Source organism: Argiope bruennichi, chromosome 1 (genome assembly GCF_947563725.1).
Source record: "Argiope bruennichi chromosome 1, qqArgBrue1.1, whole genome shotgun sequence".
Taxonomy (NCBI): Eukaryota; Metazoa; Arthropoda; class Arachnida; order Araneae; family Araneidae; genus Argiope; species Argiope bruennichi.
In genome coordinates this window covers 5,012,975-5,033,851 of record NC_079151.1, presented here as the reverse complement: position 1 = coordinate 5,033,851, position 20,877 = coordinate 5,012,975, and the positions used below count along the sequence as shown (strand labels likewise).

The 20,877-nt window shown below is 33.8% G+C and overlaps 2 protein-coding genes across 2 annotated transcripts in view; both read right to left on the bottom strand.

Moving 5' to 3' along the window:
- LOC129965077 (protein obstructor-E-like) overlaps nt 1–2,280 on the bottom strand; it is a 48,093-nt gene extending 45,813 nt beyond the window's left edge. The window contains exon 1 of the mRNA XM_056079153.1: nt 2,121–2,280. Coding sequence (XP_055935128.1) covers nt 2,121–2,181 — 61 coding nt within the window. The 5' untranslated portion in view covers nt 2,182–2,280. The remainder of the gene's footprint in view (nt 1–2,120) is intronic.
- A 16,883-nt stretch (nt 2,281–19,163) lies between these two features.
- On the bottom strand, nt 19,164–20,024 carry LOC129962166 (uncharacterized). Its single transcript, XM_056075907.1, has one exon. It carries the CDS (start codon nt 20,022–20,024, stop codon nt 19,164–19,166), a length of 861 nt encoding a protein of 286 aa, XP_055931882.1.
- Nucleotides 20,025–20,877: the final 853 nt, after the last annotated feature.

Below are 20,877 nucleotides of genomic sequence, written 5' to 3'. Positions count from 1 at the left end.
AAGCTTTTGTTAAAAAAGAAAAAAAATCTTGCTCATTTGAAGAAATAATAAAGAAACCTTATTGGAGGAAATTAGTTTGTAGAAATCTGAAATATCGTTGAAAAGATTTACCGCTGTAGTGGCATCTCCATAGCATTCCACTTTTCTTGTGGTAACATGAGCAAAAGCAGTAAAAAGATTGAACTGATATAAACTGTATCTCATTTTCGGCAATAATCCATTAAACTATCTATAAAACACTTCCTGTATTTAAAAAAAATTTCAAAAATATTGATTGAAAATTTTTTTTTAAAACAAAATAGTTTTCATGAATGGCTCATTCTGATTACGACTTCTTAGTTTCAGCCACTTTTCATAAAATTCGAATGGCAAATTGATACGCCTCACATAATGCATGCATGTCAAAGGAAAATATCGAATTTTAAATATACTCCACTTTATGATCACTCTATTATTCTAGCTCAATAATTTTTTGTCTATGGTCTTCGACTGATTTTATAACTACTCTTTATATTTAATATTTTTGAATCACACAAAAATTTCATTCTTATATTCAGTGAAAATCAAATGAAGCTGAGATGCATATTTTAATAAAATGAGGGAATACTGTTTTTAGCTAATGAAAATACATAAAAAGGAATAAAGTGCTGACTCTTAACACTTGTTTAAATGGATACAGAAGAAAAATGTTGTTTTTTAAAGTTATTTAGCTCTGATATTTTTGACTAGAAATTATTATCTGTTTATTATCTTTTATTAATTATTATCTATTTATTATCTTTTAATCTTTATTTTTAAATTTTTTATTTATTGCTTTTGTATCTTTGTTTTCTTTAAATTTATCTTTATTTTTAATATCATCAAAAACAAGTTAGAACGTCCCTTCTCAGTAGCAAACTCTGCTCAATTTTACCAGCAGACATTAAAAATGAAGGCAATTTTTATGTATCGTTGACATACTACTAAAAATGATCAAGTTGGCAGAAAAAGGAAATGGAGTTAATTTGTTCAAATTACTTCAAAATTTCATCTTTGTTACAGTAAAAATTTCGCATCTAAATTCATGCGCAGCATATTCTACGCTGACGATACATTGGTATGTGTGATATTTTTCACATAGCTCGGTTCACAAATGACATTTTAAAACTGGTTGGACTCAGTTTCCTTTTTCTCTCAGCTTGGCCACTTCTAATGGAACACTGTCGATGTGTTTCCCAAAAGGACTTAAATTCAACATATTTTACTATTATCAAATATAATATTTTTTTACAAACATTTTCTTTAAAAGCAAAAATAATAAAAAACGAAACATCAGAAGAAAAAAATTCGCAACAGTTTTCATGAAATTTTGGAAGCAATTTAATAACTAAGTCAAAAATCGTGCAACCATAATGTCTCCTTTATAAAAACTCCCTTAGCTGTAATTGTTATTATGAATTAAAAACATCATCATATCAAATTAAATACTATACTATGTATGCTATTGTTCTGAGATGTAAAATATTTTGAAACATCTCTAAGCCATTGGAATCAATCAAGTGACATTACAAATTAAGAAATTACTTTTTTTCTCTTGCAACAGAATACAAAGCTAAATTGATAACGGCCTATTTGACATATTTGTATTACCAATGAAACGTTTGTGAGGCTCCACTTTATTTATCCTGCTCGTTTTCAAGGCTCTTTTTATTGCGGTTTAAGTTCAAGATTTACTTCATTGGTGATTCTGAACTTAAAATGCGGATAAAAGAACTGAAATATTTACAAATTCACTCACTTTCATTTGAATTAATAATTAAAATAACTCCAATCCATATGTTTTCATTGGAGATTGTTAAAAAAAATATATAATCATTCGCACTAAAGAGTATCGTTTGTTGCTGACATTTTTAGTGAAAGAATTGCTCAGCATCTTTAATTAACTTAATATTTAATTTATCTTCATTTGATTTAATCTTTAATTCATTCATTCAATTTAAGTGAACAAAATGGGATCTAAATGTAGCCTCAACATTGCAGAGTACATCTGAAAAGACAAACCACTTCGCTAAGAGTCCAAATAATTTTCTATATAATGAATTGCATTACAGACTCGCGGCAATCCATGCGCTTTGGCTCACCTGTGTGTACCAGGGCTGTGAGGGCTGCCAGCAGGAAGAAGGCGGCTTCGAATCGCTGCATTTCGTTCGTGAGAGAAGGAGATGCGGATGAGGCGAAGATTCACTTGCTAATGACGATGATGGGACCGGTTTGCTGGCGACCCGCTTCAAGAGCGCCAATTTCTCCTCGTAAAAACGACGAATCTCTTTCCCCCTATCTTTTCAAGAAGAAATCGAAAACGGTAAAAATCTAGCTGAAACGAGCTTTTGTTTAATTCTCCTGATAGTAATATCCTCGGGACTAATAACTAACGAATTTCATTAGGACTGAAATAAGTTTTAGTATCGCAAAAGATAATAAAAATGGCACGTAAAGCCATTTATTTTTTCAGTTGTCATAAAATCTAAAAGGACTTCTGATATTTCCAATATTTCTTGAATACAAACTTCGAGGAAAAATAACGGGAAAAAATGATGCAGTCATTTGGTAAATTTATGTCAGATAATTTACCACTAATAAAATTATATATGTGTGTAAAATGATTTAAAAAACATTTTTTGTGTCGTTTGATAATCAATTTCATAAAAAAAAAATGTTAAAAATGTTCTTGTAAAAAAATGTTATTTATAGCGACATAAATAAATAAACTTGCAAACTGTGATGTGTCAACGTTGTATTTCCTTCCTATCAGAAATTCGTTTTATTATTGTTGGTGTTGGAAGGATGAATTTTTCTCGGTACTAAATATTATTTTTTTAAAAATAAAATCCGGACGTTTTTTGGCTCCAATTCAATTAGATTCTCGTTTTGAAACACCACCAAGGCTATCTGAGTACGGACCTCGTCCATTTCACTAAACAAATAGCGAGAGCGGCATCTGAAATGGCACTCCCCTTTCCAAGTTTCCGCATCCCACCAGTGGGAGAACATTTGGCTCCGACGAATTGAACATACATCGGATTCGCTTCGACGGTCCTTTTTTGCTGGAATCGGACCTCGAACCCTTTTCTTCTGAAGCCCCGTCGAAAGGCAACTCAAAACTCTGAAAGTGACATTATTCATTTCATGCTGATGTGATACACGTCACCTGCACGGCACGCGTTTTAATTTTCGAATTGTTTCGGCATACGGTAAGAGGAAGAAAGTCTCGTCGTATCGTAAGGTAATCAACAGTTGGCTCTTGAATAATGTGCCTTCTCACTTCTTCCGGGACAACGGGGAGAAAAACCTCTCGGGGAAACTTTTGAAATCTGATTTTCGATATTTTGTTATTAAGAAAAACAACAGCTTCATAAATTCGACTTATGAAACAAATAATATAGCCATTTTTTTCAGAACACTGAAAGTTTTTTAAGTATGATATCGGTTTTAGACTAACGTTATTTTTGTAGACTGCATGACAGACGAGTCATTACATCCGGGATGCTGCAGCGACTGTAATCAAACCCAGAACTTGATCTGGTTAATATTTTTCAGAACAAAATATCAATCTTTTTTTCCATTTAATTTGAAAACCGCCTATTTTCCTAGTATGATTAACAACAGAAAATTTTTTCTAGTAAAATGATTCTAAATATAAATATAATGTAGCTAATGACGGCATTAAAAACTTTTTTATCGGCTAGTGTCACAATGAATATCTCCGGGGATAACTGGAAAGTACATTTTTTTCTCAAGAGAAAATTATTTTTAAAAATCAAGCGAAAGTTCATTTTTTTAATTGCACTATTTTCGAATATACTTCTGATGAATCGAAGTGTATTCGAACCTACTTCTGATGAATAGCAACGACGAAATGAAGAGATATTAATAGCAAATGTGAGGTGTTCCGATTATCCTACTTGGACAAATAGCTTGAAAGAAAATTTAACCCTTATCTTTGGTCCCATCTCACCGTGACAAATATGTTTCCAATGAAAGAAAAAAGCGAAATGACTTCAGAATACGAAACGGGAGATGTATGCATCTTCACTTCCCACTTCTTACTGTTCAGCTAATCTCGGTTAGAAGGCGGAGCGATCTGTCGAAATTATAAATTTTTCCATCCCCGAAGCTTTAAGGGCGAATAAGCTGAAACTTTAATGAAAGCACGTGTTTTCCTCTCCTACGTCATTTTATTTAGCAGTTTTAATAGTTTCTTCAAAATGAAAGGATTTTCACGAAATGATCCATTTCCGTAAGAAAGTTATCGGCAAATCAACCCTTTCACACTTCCCCTCCCTGAGCACAGTATAAGACGCTTTCAATTTTAAAAGTTTTAAACTGGAAGGATATTTATGAAAAGACGGTCAAAGCGTGGCTGCGTCCCTCGGGAGAAACACACCCTTTGCGTGGAATCTACTAGACTGATGGTACTAGCTTCGTTGGTACGGGTACTTTCATCTCCCTTATCCACTTATTAAGTTGTTTGAACGTTTTCTTCATTTTAGACGGAGGTTTTCCAAAACAGAGATAAATTCAGAATGCCACTAGATGAGTCGATGCCACTAGATAAATAAACTTTTATTGCTTTTCAGTCTATTAGACCGAAAAACCTGAAACTTATAATAAATGTATTTATTATTTCACCATATGATCGAAGATATTTCAACATTTCCTCAAAATGGAAGAATATGAAAGAAAAATCCCTTTCTTAAGTTACAATCTAAAAGTTCGCTTAAGATGAAACTTGTTAATTTGTGCATTGATTATCCCACCATGTGATACTATTTAGTTGCTTTAATAGCTTCTTTAATTTGTAAAAAATGAACTAAAAGGCCAGTTACATTCAGAACACGGCAAGATGTATCGGAAAACAACCTTTTGCTTTCTTGAGACCTCGAAGGAGTTTACCTTTTTCGTGTTCTTCATTTGTATTTGCATTTTCATGACCATGTCCTTTTATAAAGCTGATTGAATGATTTCTTCAAAAGGAAGGATACTAACTTGAAGTCAGAAGGCCGCCTGCTGTCGAAAAAATACAGTTTTCAACCGTGTGCTGTACTAACTGGGTACAGCACACGGTTGAAACTCCATAAGTACGTGCGTTTCCATCCGCAATATCATTTTAAAGCTACTTGAGCGAAAGGCCAGTGCTGGGAGATTTATAGCCGAATCAATCTTCTGTTAGTTTGCAATCTATAATGCATTCAAAATGTAATTATTATCTCATCCTTTTAAATATCCCCACATATTTTAAATATTCATTTAGAATCCCATCTGATGAAAGATATTACGATGATGCTATTTTAACATTTTCTTTCAATTCGAAGGAGATTAAAATACAAAAAAAAATTAATTGAAGGAAATTAAAGTACAAAAATTGAATTTAAAGAAAAGACCTACGAGTATCGATGACAACCCATAATTCCTTTTTTCGAAGTTATTCCAAAATAGATGGAATAACTTCCATGAAGTTTGGATCCATAATTAGTCAATTAACTTTCTGACTCCCAGTTCGGCCCAGAGGGCCGAGAGATCGAAGTACCATACGTTAGTTTCTTTCCCTTTTTTAAAGAGGGACATAAAATGGTAGGGAGCAATTTTTTTAAAAAAGGGTTGTTTCCCTTTCCAGTGTCATTGTCTACTGATATCTCCAGCAAGTGTTCCAGGACAGATTCTCAATTTAGATTAAACTATGTGCATTCTAATTGCAAAACATTTTTGCTGAATTACCTTTATATCTGAAAATTTCAATTGAAAAAGAAATTAATAAGGTATTGTTTACTGACACTGATAAATCTCATTTAAATTTAAACAGCATTCGACATTTCGAATTCTTTTGAAGATTTAAATTAATTTACTTTGTTAGAAATTATAATAATGCAAAACAAAATATCGGAAATAATGTTTAAAAAAATATAATGAGCTGACTTTTTTTAGGTGGAATTGCTTTCGTAACCAAAATAAATAAATAAATAAATAAATAAATTTGAAGCTCATTTTTTTCCCTGCTAATACTTGAAGCAGTCTTAATTATCAATACAATGACTCAAACTTAGAAGTTTTAATAAACGGAACCGTTTTCTTTTCCACACGGTGAACCATATTATTGATGATGTATTATTGATACCAACATTTAGATTTTTTTAAATGTTGCTATAAGGTGTACATGGATGAGCATTTCTATGCATCATTCAAGAGGCATTTAAAAATCTATGACGAAAAATTTATCACTTGTAATTTATTTAAAATTTATTTTTAAAAAGACTTACAAATAAGTTATACATCTGCTTAAAAAAACTGGGCATTCTTTGGCGGCAGTGGAATTCCCACTCTGTCCGGGCGCAGACAATTTAATTATATGAATATGAAATCCTTTCATTCATGGAAAAATATTAAACATATGACAGTAATTATGACTTAATATCCATTTAAGGACTATCATATATGGAATTTGCAGCATTTAAGGGCTGCAGAAATCTCTTCATAAAAAATAAATAAATATTTTACTTTGGAAGCTTGAGTGCGAAAGAAATTTGATTTATACACAGTGATATAAGCAGCTTATTGCACCAAGCGATAGTTATCAGGCATGGTTCAGGAGAACTTCCATCTAACTCCATGAAATGAGAAACTCTCTGCATGTGACCCGTAGCAACAATTGGAGTCTTTTCATGGAACGTACGCCAGAGCGTAAATGACTTTCCTTAGGCATGACTGAATTCTTGCTCTTTAGTTTTAATTGGACAGATCGTATGGATTGTTACTTTCTATCGTGATCTAGGACCTTAGAGATGCAAAATCCACGATTTTTTGAGTAACAAATATTTTTGCTATTGTTATTTTTAAACATATGTTCCAAATAACGCATTTTAATCACACTTTTAATTTAAAATTATTAATTAGTGTGCGGAAAAGCAATGATAAGCATTAATATGTGGAATATATTTATTAAGTTAAAAAGGTCAAAACTTTACTAAATTAACATAAAACACATAAAAAGATACATGAGCGTGAACGGTACCGTCTCACTCTCAAGGTTTCGTCTGCCAATTATAGTGGGAAAGTATCATGTGATCAATGACGCCATACAGGATATGAGAACTGTTAGCATCGACCATCATGCCCCGACAGGTGATCTCACCTTACATTAGATAGAGCACATTGAAGTAAGCACATTATTCAACAAACAATAAATACAGAAACAATAATAAGATGCAAAACTGAAATATTTACAAGATAAAACAAACGAAACAGTCCGTGGCAGCATAAATGTATAGCACTCTCTAGAGCGTGCACTGATAATATCGAATGACTGACTAAAAATAAAAATAACATTAGTATTGAGCATATCAAAATTTAATAACACAAAATAAGTAGAGGGAAAAAATCAGTCTTCTGTCGTCCAAATACACATACACAAAAAGAAGAAAAATAGTTCTTTTTTAAGTAGTGTTCAGTTTTTTCTTTTAAGAAACAATTCAAGTAATATGTTCTATATTACTGGACCATGGTTTCATATATTCTGCAACAAGTTGAGATTTTTGATGGTCCATCGAAGAAATCACACTTTTCAACATCGTATATGTCGTTTGCTTTAATTTTAATCACTTTATATGGTCCGAAAATATTTTGTTTCAGTTTGAGACCAGGATCATATTGAGTACGCTTGATTGCGACGAGATCATTTAATTGGAATTTTTGAGCTTGTTTGCGACGCAGATTGCAAATACCGTGATTTTCTTCTTGTATCTTGCAAATTTGCTGTTCCGCGTCTTTACGGAGTTCATCACGTTGTTGGAGAAACGCAGATTGGACCTCTTCGTTGACGATCTCGAGGATTTTTTTATCGTGTTGATATTTCAATTTAGTTCCAAACAGAATTTAGAATGAAGTAGAATTGATACTTCGTTGAAATGCAGAATTAAAAATTTGCTGAACGGCAGAAACATGGCTATACCATTTTTCAGGGTTATCTATGGATAGCTTGGAGAGTACAGCTATGATTGTAGAATTAAATCTTTCTACCTGACCGTTTGATCGAGGAAGTCCAATTGTAACAGCAATATGGTGATATGCTGATGATCACAATATTCTTTAAATAACGTGGATGTGAAAGTGGTACCTCTGTCTGTAATAAACCTTTAACGATTGCCGAAGATCCTTTAACGATTGATCTTTGGCATTCGAACTTATTGAGAATTTCAGCGGTGTCGGTGGACTTGGTCGGGTAAAGCCACACAAACTTTGTAAAGGAATCAATGATTGTCAGAATATGCTTATATTTCTTAGAAGTGCTGGGGTGAGGACCCAAGTGGTCAATATGGTATGTATGAAAGGGAGCGTCGTCTTTATCAAGTGGATGCAAAGTGCCATCTAATTTGCCAAGTTTTCTATTATTTAGAATGCATTTTACACAGTTATAGATATACCATTCAATTTTCTCTTTCAAGTATGGAATAAACAATTTTTTGTTTAGCAGTTCCTGTATGCGTTTTACTGCAAAACGGCCTCGTTCATAACATGATTTAATGATGTTAGCCTGCATATCGTCAGATATTACAAGTAAATCGATTCCGTCTATGTTCGTATATAAAATGTTGTTTATGACTGTGTAGTTCTCTTAAGGTGCATTTTGAAGTAATGCTTTTATAGCTGTAATATGCTCATCTGTCTGTTGAGCTTTGGAAATTTGAAGACTGACAAAGTCTTGAATGATTATGCAGCATGGACTTCGGCAAAGAGAGTCGATATGAGTCATCTTTGAACTAGTTCGATGCTAGTCCTGGAGGTATAATGCGCATCGTGAAATGCGGGAATTCATTTCTTTTTTATTTAACGTTTTCACGAATGCATTACAGTCAGTGATAATTTTAAAGTTTGATCCAAGGATGTAAATTCGGAATTTTTTAAGAGCTTCTACAATGGCCAGTACCTCCAGTTCATATCTGGTGTATTTTCTTTCGTTGTCAGACGTTTTCTTGGACATATAATACACTGGATGAAATTTGCTATCTTATTTGGATTTTGGTAGTAGGACTGGCCCAAGCCATCAATTAACACGTCTGTATAAATTTCAATGGGATTGCTTTGATTAAAAATAGTTAAAACGGGTTTTTCAGGAAATAACTGTTTTAAGCGTAAAAACGCAGTTTTTTTCTGAGCTTGAAATAGAAAGAGGCTGTCCTTACGAAGTGGTTTTTCTATAGTAGAGTATGAGGGGATAAATTTTCTAAAGCCCCCCATTCAGACCTAGAAAACATTGTACGCCTTTTGAATTTTTTAACTCGGGGTAATTAAGAACGGCTTCAGTTGTGGTAGGTGAAGGGAACAATTTGAAATATTCTACTATGTGAACCAAAATTCAATCTGACTATACGAAAATTGACATTTTTTTTAAAGTTTATGTCTAGTCCATAATCGCGAGCTACAGTTAGAACAGTGTTAAACTGTAAACTGTTCGAGAGCCCCAGATTCATTATTCGCGGGAATGACGATGTCATCCATATACGGGAGGACAATGCCTTTTGCAATAAGATCACGAAAAACAGCATTTATGTATCGCTTAAAGACAGGAGAACATGAACTTAAACCGAATGGCATATAACGGAACTGAAATGAATTGATGAAACTGGTGTAACAATGATTTTTTTTTCTTTTACCGGCACATGAAAAATTCCGTTACGCAAATCGAGAGTATTGAAAATTTTCGCACTTTGAAGACGATCTAAAAAGTCATCATTAACGGTAGAGAATAACTATCTTTAACTAATTTACGATTTAATTTTCTATAATCTATACAGACTCTATGTTTTCTATCTTTCTTACGAACTTGACTTGCATAAAGTGAAGAACATGGTTCTATTAATTCCATTTTTTATCCATTCTTCTATTTGCGTGTTTACTATATCGGCAAAGGGTTAAACATCGGAGAGTGTGGAAGATTGGCTCATCGTCAGTAAGCATTATATCAAGTCCGCGGTTTTAGTTTTGTTAGGTTTATAGGTTAATAAAAGCTGTTCAATGTCATTGCAAGCTGGTTTAGAAATATTCGGACCTATATCAAGCGTGGGAGTATCAGAAGAAATGGTCATTATAAAATTGTCAGATGCAAGAGGATCATCAGATTTAGAAATTTTAGAAAATACAACACCGTCAGGTTAAATTGTCATTTTACCTGATTTATTACGTCGCAACCTAATATGAGATCATAAGTAATACAATTATTTGGTACCACAGAAATAGAAATTGTAAAACTTTGTTTATGAATAATAATTTCAGATTTAAAAGAACCTATTATTTTAGTTCAGGAAAAACCGAATCCTGTGAGTGTTGTCTTGTTATTCGTCAACAGTGGCGATCCTAGTTTAATCCATGCAGAATGTTTGAGAAGTGACGAAAAACTACCATTATCGATTAATCCGGAAAGTATATTATTAAAAATAATAACCTCTTTATGCATATTCGACGGAGAAGACAAAAAATGTACAGCGTTGAGATTATCATGTGGAGTAAAACTGTCCTTCCGAGTAGTATGATGACAATCGGAAGATTTATGTTCGAAAAGATTACAAGAAACCTATTTAGGAGCACGAGTACGATTAAGGCAAAATTTTGAGATATGCCCAAAATCAGTTAAAACAACGATCTTACTGTTAGTCGGATTACTAAGATTCGATTTCGATTCCCTCTGTTGGGCAGGAATTTTATGAGTTGTACCACTTTGTTGGCCGTAATTAACATATCTAGAATGGGACGTTTTTGAATTATTTGCGTTCATTGCACTCATGACAGTTTCGAAAATTCATAATTTTTCTTTAAACTCAAAATAATATTTTGCACCGTAAAGAATAATTTTATCATAAGGGAAACCTTGCATCCCATTTATTGTATAATGAATAATAGAAAATTCATAAAATAATGGTTTCAGACTGATTTGCAATCTCACGCATGGCAATAAAATATTTAAAAAAGCATAAAAGTTTCATTCGAGCGCATTTTACGTCTTTTTAATTGTTTATGTACTTCAATAGAAGTTACTTTATCCGAAAATTCGTTCATTAATGCAGTTTTAAAAACATGACATGAATTTAGATTTCTCTGCGAAAATAAAAAAAAGATTTAACTGCATCGGAAACTAACCTCTTTGCAAAGATTAATTTTTGTTGTTCGCTTAAAGAAGGAAAAAACAAAAAATTCCCTTCAACGTAAAAAAAAAAAAAAAAAAAAAAACCTTTTAATAGAATAGGAATCAATTCCTGTGAAGTTTTAACAACTGTCAGAGAGATCGCGTAATATAAAGCAAAATTGAAGATTTATTTCATTCGTCGTTTGGTTATTCGAATTTTGGAGGGATTCCCTTTTGGCACCAGTAATTAATGCCTGACTGTTAATTATGTATGTTTCGTCTGAAGTAGCGGGGAGAGGGAAGGAAGAATTATTACCTGATACTAGACGAACTTTCGGTTTGCGAAACCTTTTGATTAGACAAAAGTTCTGTTTCCGATAAAAAACTGATATCTAGCGAGTTCTGAAATTACATTGAATTGGTTAGGGCTTTAAAAATATTTTCACACAAAGCATCTGTTTGGTAAATATCATAATCTAAATCAGTTAATAGACATTTAGCAGACGATTCTTTTTCAGACATTTTATAACTGCTACTATTTTTATTTACACTCATGTCCAAAATTAACCCTTATGTTCATTTTGTATAGTATACCATACATACAACTTTATAAAAATATACTACCACTATAAAATAATTAACTTAGTTTTATTAAACGATTTTTATTTACTTTTTTATTTATTTTTGATGTTTTTCATAGCTTAAAGAAGCTATCTATCTATCTATCTATCTATCTATCTATATATATATATATATATATATATATATATATATATATATATATATATATATATATATATATATATATATATATATATATATATATATATATATATATATATATATATATTTGCTTTTCTTCAAAAAAGCAATCTTGCCACGTTAAGGGTTAAGTTCACAAGAATGTTTTTCAAAGTAATTCTAAATGGCTACAAGTAAAATTTAAACAAATTCTATTTTATATATTGTGAAGGACCGGTAACACGATATTAACCTTTGTTGTGGGAAAAAATGTTGTTTAGCATTAGATTTTGAGCTAATACTGAAATTAGACCGTTTAAGCATCTGGGATTTTTGCCTGCAATTTTGTGAATATTGCATTAAAACAAAAAATTTCACCTGTTTCCAGTGAGAATGAGTTCTCACAATTGTTTAGACGATTCCTTGAGATGGAGAGCCGTTAGCAGGCTTGAAGCTAGGCAGTCTCAAGCGGAGGTGATTCGATGGTTACAAGTGGCACCGAAAGTGGTATCCAGGTTGTGGGATCAATTCCAAACAATTGGTACTGTAACCAGGAAGACAGGCCAACCCCGTCACAGAGCAACGACGCTTGCATAGGATCACTATTTGGCATTAAGCGCACGACGGCATAGGCTGACAATGGCTCCTCGACCTGCTCGTGACCTTGCTGCTGCGTCTGGAATACGAATTTCCAGACAAATAGCATACAGACGTCTAGCAGAGAGGGCCCTTTATGCCCGGCGACCAGTTGAGAGCGTCCTTTTGACTGCATTCAACAGAAAAGCCCGGTTGTTGTGGTGCCGAACACATCAGTCTTGGGCACAGCAAGAATGGGGGCGTGTTCTTTTCAGTGATGAGTCGAGATTTACCACACAGAGTGACACTCGTCAAATTTTCATCTGAAGAGAGAGGGGATCTCACTATCATCCCATTACGTAAAAGAAATCGACAGATTTGGTGGCAGAGTAATCCTTATTTGGGGTGGCATAATGTTGGGCAATCGTACACCACTACACGTCTTCAATGCACATCGTTATAGGGATGAGATCCTTGACGCCTATGTGAGGTTGTTCCGGGGTGCTTTTGGCCCGACTTCATGTTTATGGACGATAACGCGCGTCCACACAGAGCCCAGATCATTGATGATTTTCTTGAGGAAGAGGATATTCGACGTATGGACTGGCCCTCGAGGTCTCTGGATCGCAATCCTATTGAACATGCTTGGGATGGTCTCGGAAGTGCCGTTGCACAGCGTAACCCCCCCCCCTCCTAAAACCCTCCAAGAGTTAAAAGCAGCTGTTTTAGAAGAATGGGCTTTGTTACCCTAAGCATTTATTGACACCCTCATAAACTGTATGAAAGCTCATTGTGAAGCCTGTATAGTAGTGCACGATGGTCACACACCATATTAGACAGACCTTCTCCGAGATAACAGCTTTGATTCATAATGTAACACTTTGTGATATACCCTGTCTCTTAATTCCCAATTAAAATCTTTTCCGTGTTGTTATGTGTCTATGTTCTTTCTTCCATTGTAGTGTACCTCTGTGCCAAATTTCGTGGCAACACAGTGAATAGTTTTTCATTTCTCGCAGATTCTATGTTTGTGACCTCAATTTTGGACATGAGTGTAGTTAAAATATTATTAAAAAGTAAAAGCAAACGATATTTTCTTTAATAAACATATTTTATTAATATTATTTCGTTTATTTTTTGTATAATAGCTGATGATCAATTGTAAACTTTTGGATTCTGGCAATGTTTCTGATATATGCTATTAAGTTGGAAGAATAAACAAGCCGATGGAATTCTAAAATGCTTGGAGTATTATTTTAGTTTTAAGAATTTATGATGCTCTGCAAGCTAAAGTTCGAAACTTAAGAAAACGGATAGTTTTCTAGAAAGCATGCAAAAGCATCTTTATCACTCTCAGTTACTTCTAAATGTAATAAATCAGAAACGGAGATAAAATCAGATAAATAATTTTTTTTTTAACAATTCTTGTTTATGTTTCTCTGTATCCAAATTTTCAAAATTTCTCATTCTTTTTCGGGAAGAATGGTCAAAATTATTGTAACTTTGCTCAGAATCAAAAAATTTTACTGAATTAGTTTTAGCATATTTAAGGGAGTGATTAAGGAAATATCTCCTAATTTTAAAGACATTTTAATGAATTAAAACAGAATTAATATGCATTGAATTGGGATTAAAATTTAATGGGAAATATAAATTACGCAATATAAATTACAAAGATTTCAAGAATCGTGTTTATTTAGAGGGGAAAAATGTGGGAATAAAATTCTGCTTACTGGTTGAGAGCAGTCGAACCATTCACTCTTAAATAACCCACACATTTCCAAATAATTCAATTTCTTCTTTTATTTAGAAATTTCGATCAGGATAATGTTTCTTTTTTATATGTCATCATAGTTGCACAAGAACATGAAATAATTGAAACTTGAATGTTTTCACTTGAGTCATATCCATCAAAAATATGCACTAACGTCCATTCATCAGTCCAGTAAATCATCCACAGCAAAAATCTACTCTTATGAAAATTTTTAACATCAATTTAACATCTTAAATGTATTGTACTCATGCCCACAAAATTTCGTCGATTTTGAGGATTTGCTAGGAGTATTCACGAGAAAGGTCGAGCCCTCAAAAATATGGGGAAAGGCAATGAGCAGCATTAATATCTACAATATATTTATTAAGATTAAAAGGACAAAACATTTCTATACTAACATAAAAAGATACATGAGCATATACAAATTATATGAAACATAGCTAAGAACCTTGCAAATTTTTTTTTTAATATAGCATTTATTTTATTATTTAAAACAGCTAATTTGAATATACCTTTATTTTGTTAATAAATATTTTGTAATTAATGGCATATTATGGTTTTTTTAATACACTCTATGTTTGTTTCTCTTATTGAAACTTCTTCTGAAAAAATAAAATAAAATTCCAATAAAAATAACGTGTAGATATTAGACACACTGGAATGACTTGATTGACAGGCAAAAGGCGGGTTACAATCCGTTTTTCATCAAATCTATAATTTTCAAAAATTTCGTTTTTATATTTTTTTTAGATACTTTGACTTAGCAAGTATTATCGGCATTTTTTAAAACAACTTTATAGCAAATTTCTGAGTTATTATATTTTCATGTCCATAGAACCGCTGATTTCATTTTTCTTTTATGTGCCTCTAAAATAGATTTTTGCCAAAAAAAAAAAAAAAAAAAAAAAAAAAAACCCTTTATGTTAAACTGGTAATTTATCTATGTACATTACAATAAAAAAATTTTTTTAATTAGTTTATTGAAAAAAAGAACAAGAATTGGTTAAAATAAATAATTTTAATGCGAACATTATAATTTTATCTGCTAAGGAGAAATCTACGTTATACAGAAGATAAAATTAAAATTATAATAAAAACTTAGAGATTTTAATAAACGAAACTATTTTTTTTACCACCCTCCCAACCATATTACTGTTGATGTATAAAAATCCTTGATATATACCTTATGCCAACATTTACTTTTTCCGTTACACATTTAAAAAGTATTCACATTTGGATGAATTTCTATGCATCATCCAAGATGTATTTAAATATCTATGATGTGAAATTTACCAGTGGCAATTTGTTTAAAATATCACTTTTATTTTTAAAAGGACTTTATAATAAATCATATATCTGTTTAAATGAAACTGGGCATTATTTGGCGGCAGCAGAATTCTCATATTAAGCCGGCACAGCCAATTTAATTATGTGAATATCAAATCGTTTATCATGGAAAAATATTAAATATATGACAGTAATTATGGCTTTACATCCGTTTAAGGGATATCCCATAAGGAATTTATTTGCAACATTGAATGTCTGCAGAAATCTTTTCAAGAAAAATAAATAAATAAATATTTTACTGTGGAAGTCTGAGTTCGAAAGAAATCTGATTTAATAATTAATCAATAAGCAGCTCATTTCTTCCAACAATAGTCATTATCAGACATAGTACTGGATAATTTCCATTCCTTTACTTATAGAGTCGTAAATCTGCCATCTGATCCATTATAGGACCATTCTCGCCCAGGGACGCCGATCGGGAACTTTCCACATACTGTCGGTAAAACGAACAGGCGTCAAAGAACCTGGAAAACAAGTGAGGGGAAAGAGGGTTCCTGATTGAAGGCGCGCACGTGGCTCTTTGTGAAATGAGAAACTCTCTGCTTGTGACCAGTAAGTCCCTGTAAAGTCTCGATCCAATAAAAGGTAGCGTTATGATCAAATTCTTTATTTAGAGCTTTATTACATAAATTTACAGTTCATCATCTAGGTTAAATGATTCTTATTCGACACAACAAGGATAGTTCCTCGAATTCTTTCGGAGAAACCTCCCTAGGAACAGCTAGCCAACTCTTTAGCGTTCTCGCAAACAGGCCGTAGCTCCAGGGATCCACGGAATCTTCTCGGGTGGAATTCTCGTCGGACACTCCGCTTCTGCCTCAGTGTCCACAATTCTTCTTCTCTTCCAATCTCCTCGCACTTTTATCCTGTTCCCACCCTCATTCACATCGGACCATTTTCCCGGTTATCCAATAGCCGTTCAGCAACAACTTCACCGGTCTACCGTCGACCGTGGGAATCCGTTGGGGAGCCACCCTCCACAATGTAAAGAATGCAGGTTTACATCTGTTTCAAATACAATGCAGGTGGGGTCCCTTATCTGGACTCGCCCTGATTGCCCAGATGTCCTTACTTTAAAGGGGCTGACCACCTGGCACTTCTGGAAGCACTTATACTGCGGTAGGGCGTCGCCATTGCTGATACTGCTGCCTGGATGCTAATTATGGAGCGTGGGAAAAGAACGTCCCCATAGTCAAGCAGGGAAGAAGCTGAATCATTACATCCCACAACAATTGGAGGGGGAGGAGAGTCTTTTCCTGGAACTTGCGTCAGTGTATAAAAGACTCTCCCTATGTATGTCTGAATTCTTGTTCCTTGGCTTTAATTGGACAGACCGCTTCGATTCTTACTTTCTATCGTGATCGGGACCTGTAATCGAATTATCACCCGGAAAATCATATCAAGGATTTGAATCACACCTCTCTTTGAAAAAGTGTTGATCACTGGTATTTGTGACTTTTTAATATTGTTTGTATAATAATCGCTTGTAAAATATTCGTCCTCCCTACAGGACATGTAATCGAACTATCATCAGTTAAATCATATCAAGGAACTCAATCATACTTTTCTTTGAAAAGTATTGATCACTGCTATTTGTGACTATTTGCTATTGGTTACATAATAACAATTCGTAAAATATTCGTCATCTCTAATATTGAGACACTTGTTGTAACAGCCACTTCGCTTCTTCAATGGGGTCAATTCCTGTGACGTAAAAGTCACATGTCATGAGATATCCGCGCATGGCATTTAAGTTTCATCAGCACCGCTTTCGTCGATTAGTCTGCCATTAACGTTCTCCACCGAGTATGAAGCGGATTTTTTTGTTTACATTTGAAGTTATAATTTTTGAGTCATTTTCTTTCCTCTTATTATGTGTTAAAAGACGAAATACTGGTGTGCTGATGGATGTTTTAATGCGAAACAAAAGAGTGACTGTCATGATAAAATGTTTTCTTATTTTCCTTTCAACAATCCTGCCTAGTGTTGGTACCTTTGGTATAGATTTTTTCAAGCCTTCGAAGTCGGTGATATGCTTCGATCATTTTGAATAATTCATTCAGTGTGTGTTCATTTATTAAATAGCAAATGGAATTCCAGTAATCACAAATGTTTCAGTAATTTTTTAGAAAAATTCTTCGAAAAAAAGAATTTGGTAAGCGATTTGCCAACAAAAACAATCAAACAAAATCGTGAGAGCATTTCTAATTCACTTTATTCACATTTGATGAAATTTCTAATACTTTTGAATATGCTTATAAACTTTTAAAATGTTTACATGAATTGCATTTTCTAAAAAATCTTATCTAAATTTAATTAATGTAAGTAAACAAACTCCTGCTGCAAAAATAACTACTGCTATAATGCTAAACTTAGGTGGAAGTGAATAAATTTCTTAAAGATTTATTTAATAAGTGAAATCTTTACTTACTAACTACTGAAAATTGAATTTTCTTATTGACTGTTATTGTCGTGTACTCGCCTATGGTACACGGGTTCTTTTACTGTGATTGAAAAAAAAAACTACTCTCCTTGAAAAAATAACTATAACATTTATTTCTATGACAAGACAAGCTATTCTACATGCTATTCTACATACATATTAAGTTTAAATGACAGCATTTCCGAAAGAAAATAGTTCAGAATCTTTTCAGCTGCCGATCACAACGCTGTTCCGTTTTTCTAGTTTTATTCCAAGTTGTTGTTGTTTTAATACGGAGTTGAGTTGTTACTCGCTTCGTCGAAGATCGCGGATTCATGCGACACTCCCACCTTTTGGGTTTTTCTTTTCAAGAAAACTCAAAATGTTCTTTAGTCCAAACAGTTCACAGGTCCAGTCGTTTGGGAGCTTGAATCTTAAGGCCGAAACGGGTTTTCATAGTATTTAGATTTGGTAGAGACGTTTTGTCCGATTCTGGTAGCTTCTCAGGATGTTCAACATATTGCTGTTGTACTGTCTCTTCTTTCTCATCTTCAATTTCAGATGCTCTCTTCTCTAGTAGATTCTCTACTGAAGGCGTTTGAACCTCAAGGGCGTAGAGACGCTGTACAGGTCTCAGAAATTCGCCGTTCGTTTTTACTTTCACAAGACGAACTGAACCGTCCTTACCAGGGACTATTTCTGTTATTTTCCCCAGAGACCAATTCAGACGTTTTTGATTGGTTACTTCGACAATAACCACTTCTCCCACCTTGAAATCGTGGGTTTTTATCATTTTCTTAGTTTTTTGCCTCAGCTGCCCCAAGTATTCCAGTCGGAATCGATTTCTGAGATCTTCTTGCAGTTTACACCTATACAGTCGCCGCTTGCGAAAATACTCAGGAGATAGTTCTAAGTGGTCAAGATTGCAGGATTCTTGAAGCATAAACTTTGGAATGATGGTTACGGGAGAAGATATACCCAAAGGGTCAAATATACTCTGAACCAAAGAAAGCAGATCTCTTTTAGTAAGAACCAGATTTTCATTTTTCGGACAGTTTATGATGCAAGATAGAGTATCTTGTTTTAGGTCCCAGTTTAGACCCAATAAGGATACAGTTTGGTATTTGATTGCAGCCTCGTAGATTGAATTTTCCTTAAGACATCGACGCTTGCGATTCAGTTATAAATTTATCTGCTTCATCTATATTCTTCAAACTGCAGACACAATTATCCACATAAAATGAATTCTTCAAAATTTCCGCAGTATTCAAGAGCTCTTCAGGTGCTTTTTCCAGATGGCAATTCAAAGTTGCCGCTAAAAGGGATGGACTGCAGGTGACACCAAACACAACTCTACGATGTCTGTAGATTTTCATTCCCTTGTCTTTGGTTTTCCATAAAAATCGCAGATAATCCTTGTACCTCTCTCTGATTCCGATCTGAAAAAATGCCTTCTCAATGTCTGATGCTATTCCAGCAGGAAATTTCCGAAGACGATTCAGTAGGGAAGGAACAAGTTCAATTAAATTAGGACCGCTTTCTAAGCAGGCATTCAGTGAGGGTGTACAGTTTATATGTGCGGATGCATCGAAAACTGGCCTCACTTTCTTAGTAATGCTGTTCTCTTTAAATACAGGCCTGTGCGGGAGATAGTATACATTTAATTCCTTTTTATCTTCGATTTCTTCAATGACACCGTCAGCAATCCATTTTTTAAAGACATCTGCATATACTCCAACCTTCTCGGATTCTACAAGTTTTTTATAAACAGAAGAAAGTTGTTTCTTGGCCATTTGTCTGTTGTCAGGGAGCCGGGATGATTCTAACACCCAAGGTAAGGCGACTTCGTACCTCCCTTCCTCATCAATCGTCAGAGTGTTTCGAAAATAATCTAAAGTACCTTGATGCATTTTAGTCTTCTTTTTAGATTCAGCAGGATCAGTAATTCCAATGGTTTCTAACTTCCATAAGTCACTTATATTACAATCTTTTATAAGTAAGTTTGTCACTGTCATGCTTATAGAGTATGAACTGCTTGGTGCTCTTCCCATAAGTGTCCAACCAAGCAAAGTCTCAATGGCAGTTAATCCACAAGTTAAATTGAGGATTTTTCCAGTCATCAATTTTTCTGCTATGTCAGCACCAATAAGCAAATGGATTGTGGATGAAGAACAAGCTGGTAAACATTCTTAATCCATTAGATGGATTCCATTATCCTCTAGTTCCTTTGACCAAAATCCGGTTGGTATCTGACAAATTTCGGCACAGATTTTATCTTAATCATATGCGTTAAAAGTGCAATGATATATCTTTTTAAAATCACTTACAAAAATCTTGTATTCTGAATGTTTCTGGGGATTTTGCATCCCTCCAAACAAAGTATGAATAAGAGTTGTTTCTTTTAATGCAGGATACTTCATTTTCTTAGCAGCTTCTTTCGTAATATAAGATTTCTGACTTCCAGTGTCTATGAGGGCCCTCACAGCAAAATCCAGTGTTTCTTCCCGAAGACCTACGACCACTGGTAGAACATGTGGGATTGGTCAATGTATTGAGCTGTCCAAAATTGATTGAACTTTCCGTTACTTTTTGAGAGTTAGAAGACTCAACGGTCTTTCTATCAGGGCACATCACAGCATGATGTCTTTGACCACAGCTCCCACAATTCACTTGGACCCTACATAGCTTTGACACGTGACCATTACTTAGACATTTGAAACAGCAACCTCTTTTCTTCAATCGTTTCATTTTCTCACTTAAATCCAAATTTCGAGCAACATGACATTCTTTGGATTCATGATTGTTCTTGTCACAAAATACACACTTCAAAACAGATTTTTGGTTTCCTGAAAAAAATCCCGCAGCTGT

Excerpts from the sequence above, each read along its gene's own strand:
- LOC129962166 (XM_056075907.1), bottom strand. The coding sequence starts at position 20,024 with ATGACAGTGACAAACTTACTTATAAAAGATTGTAATATAAGTGACTTA.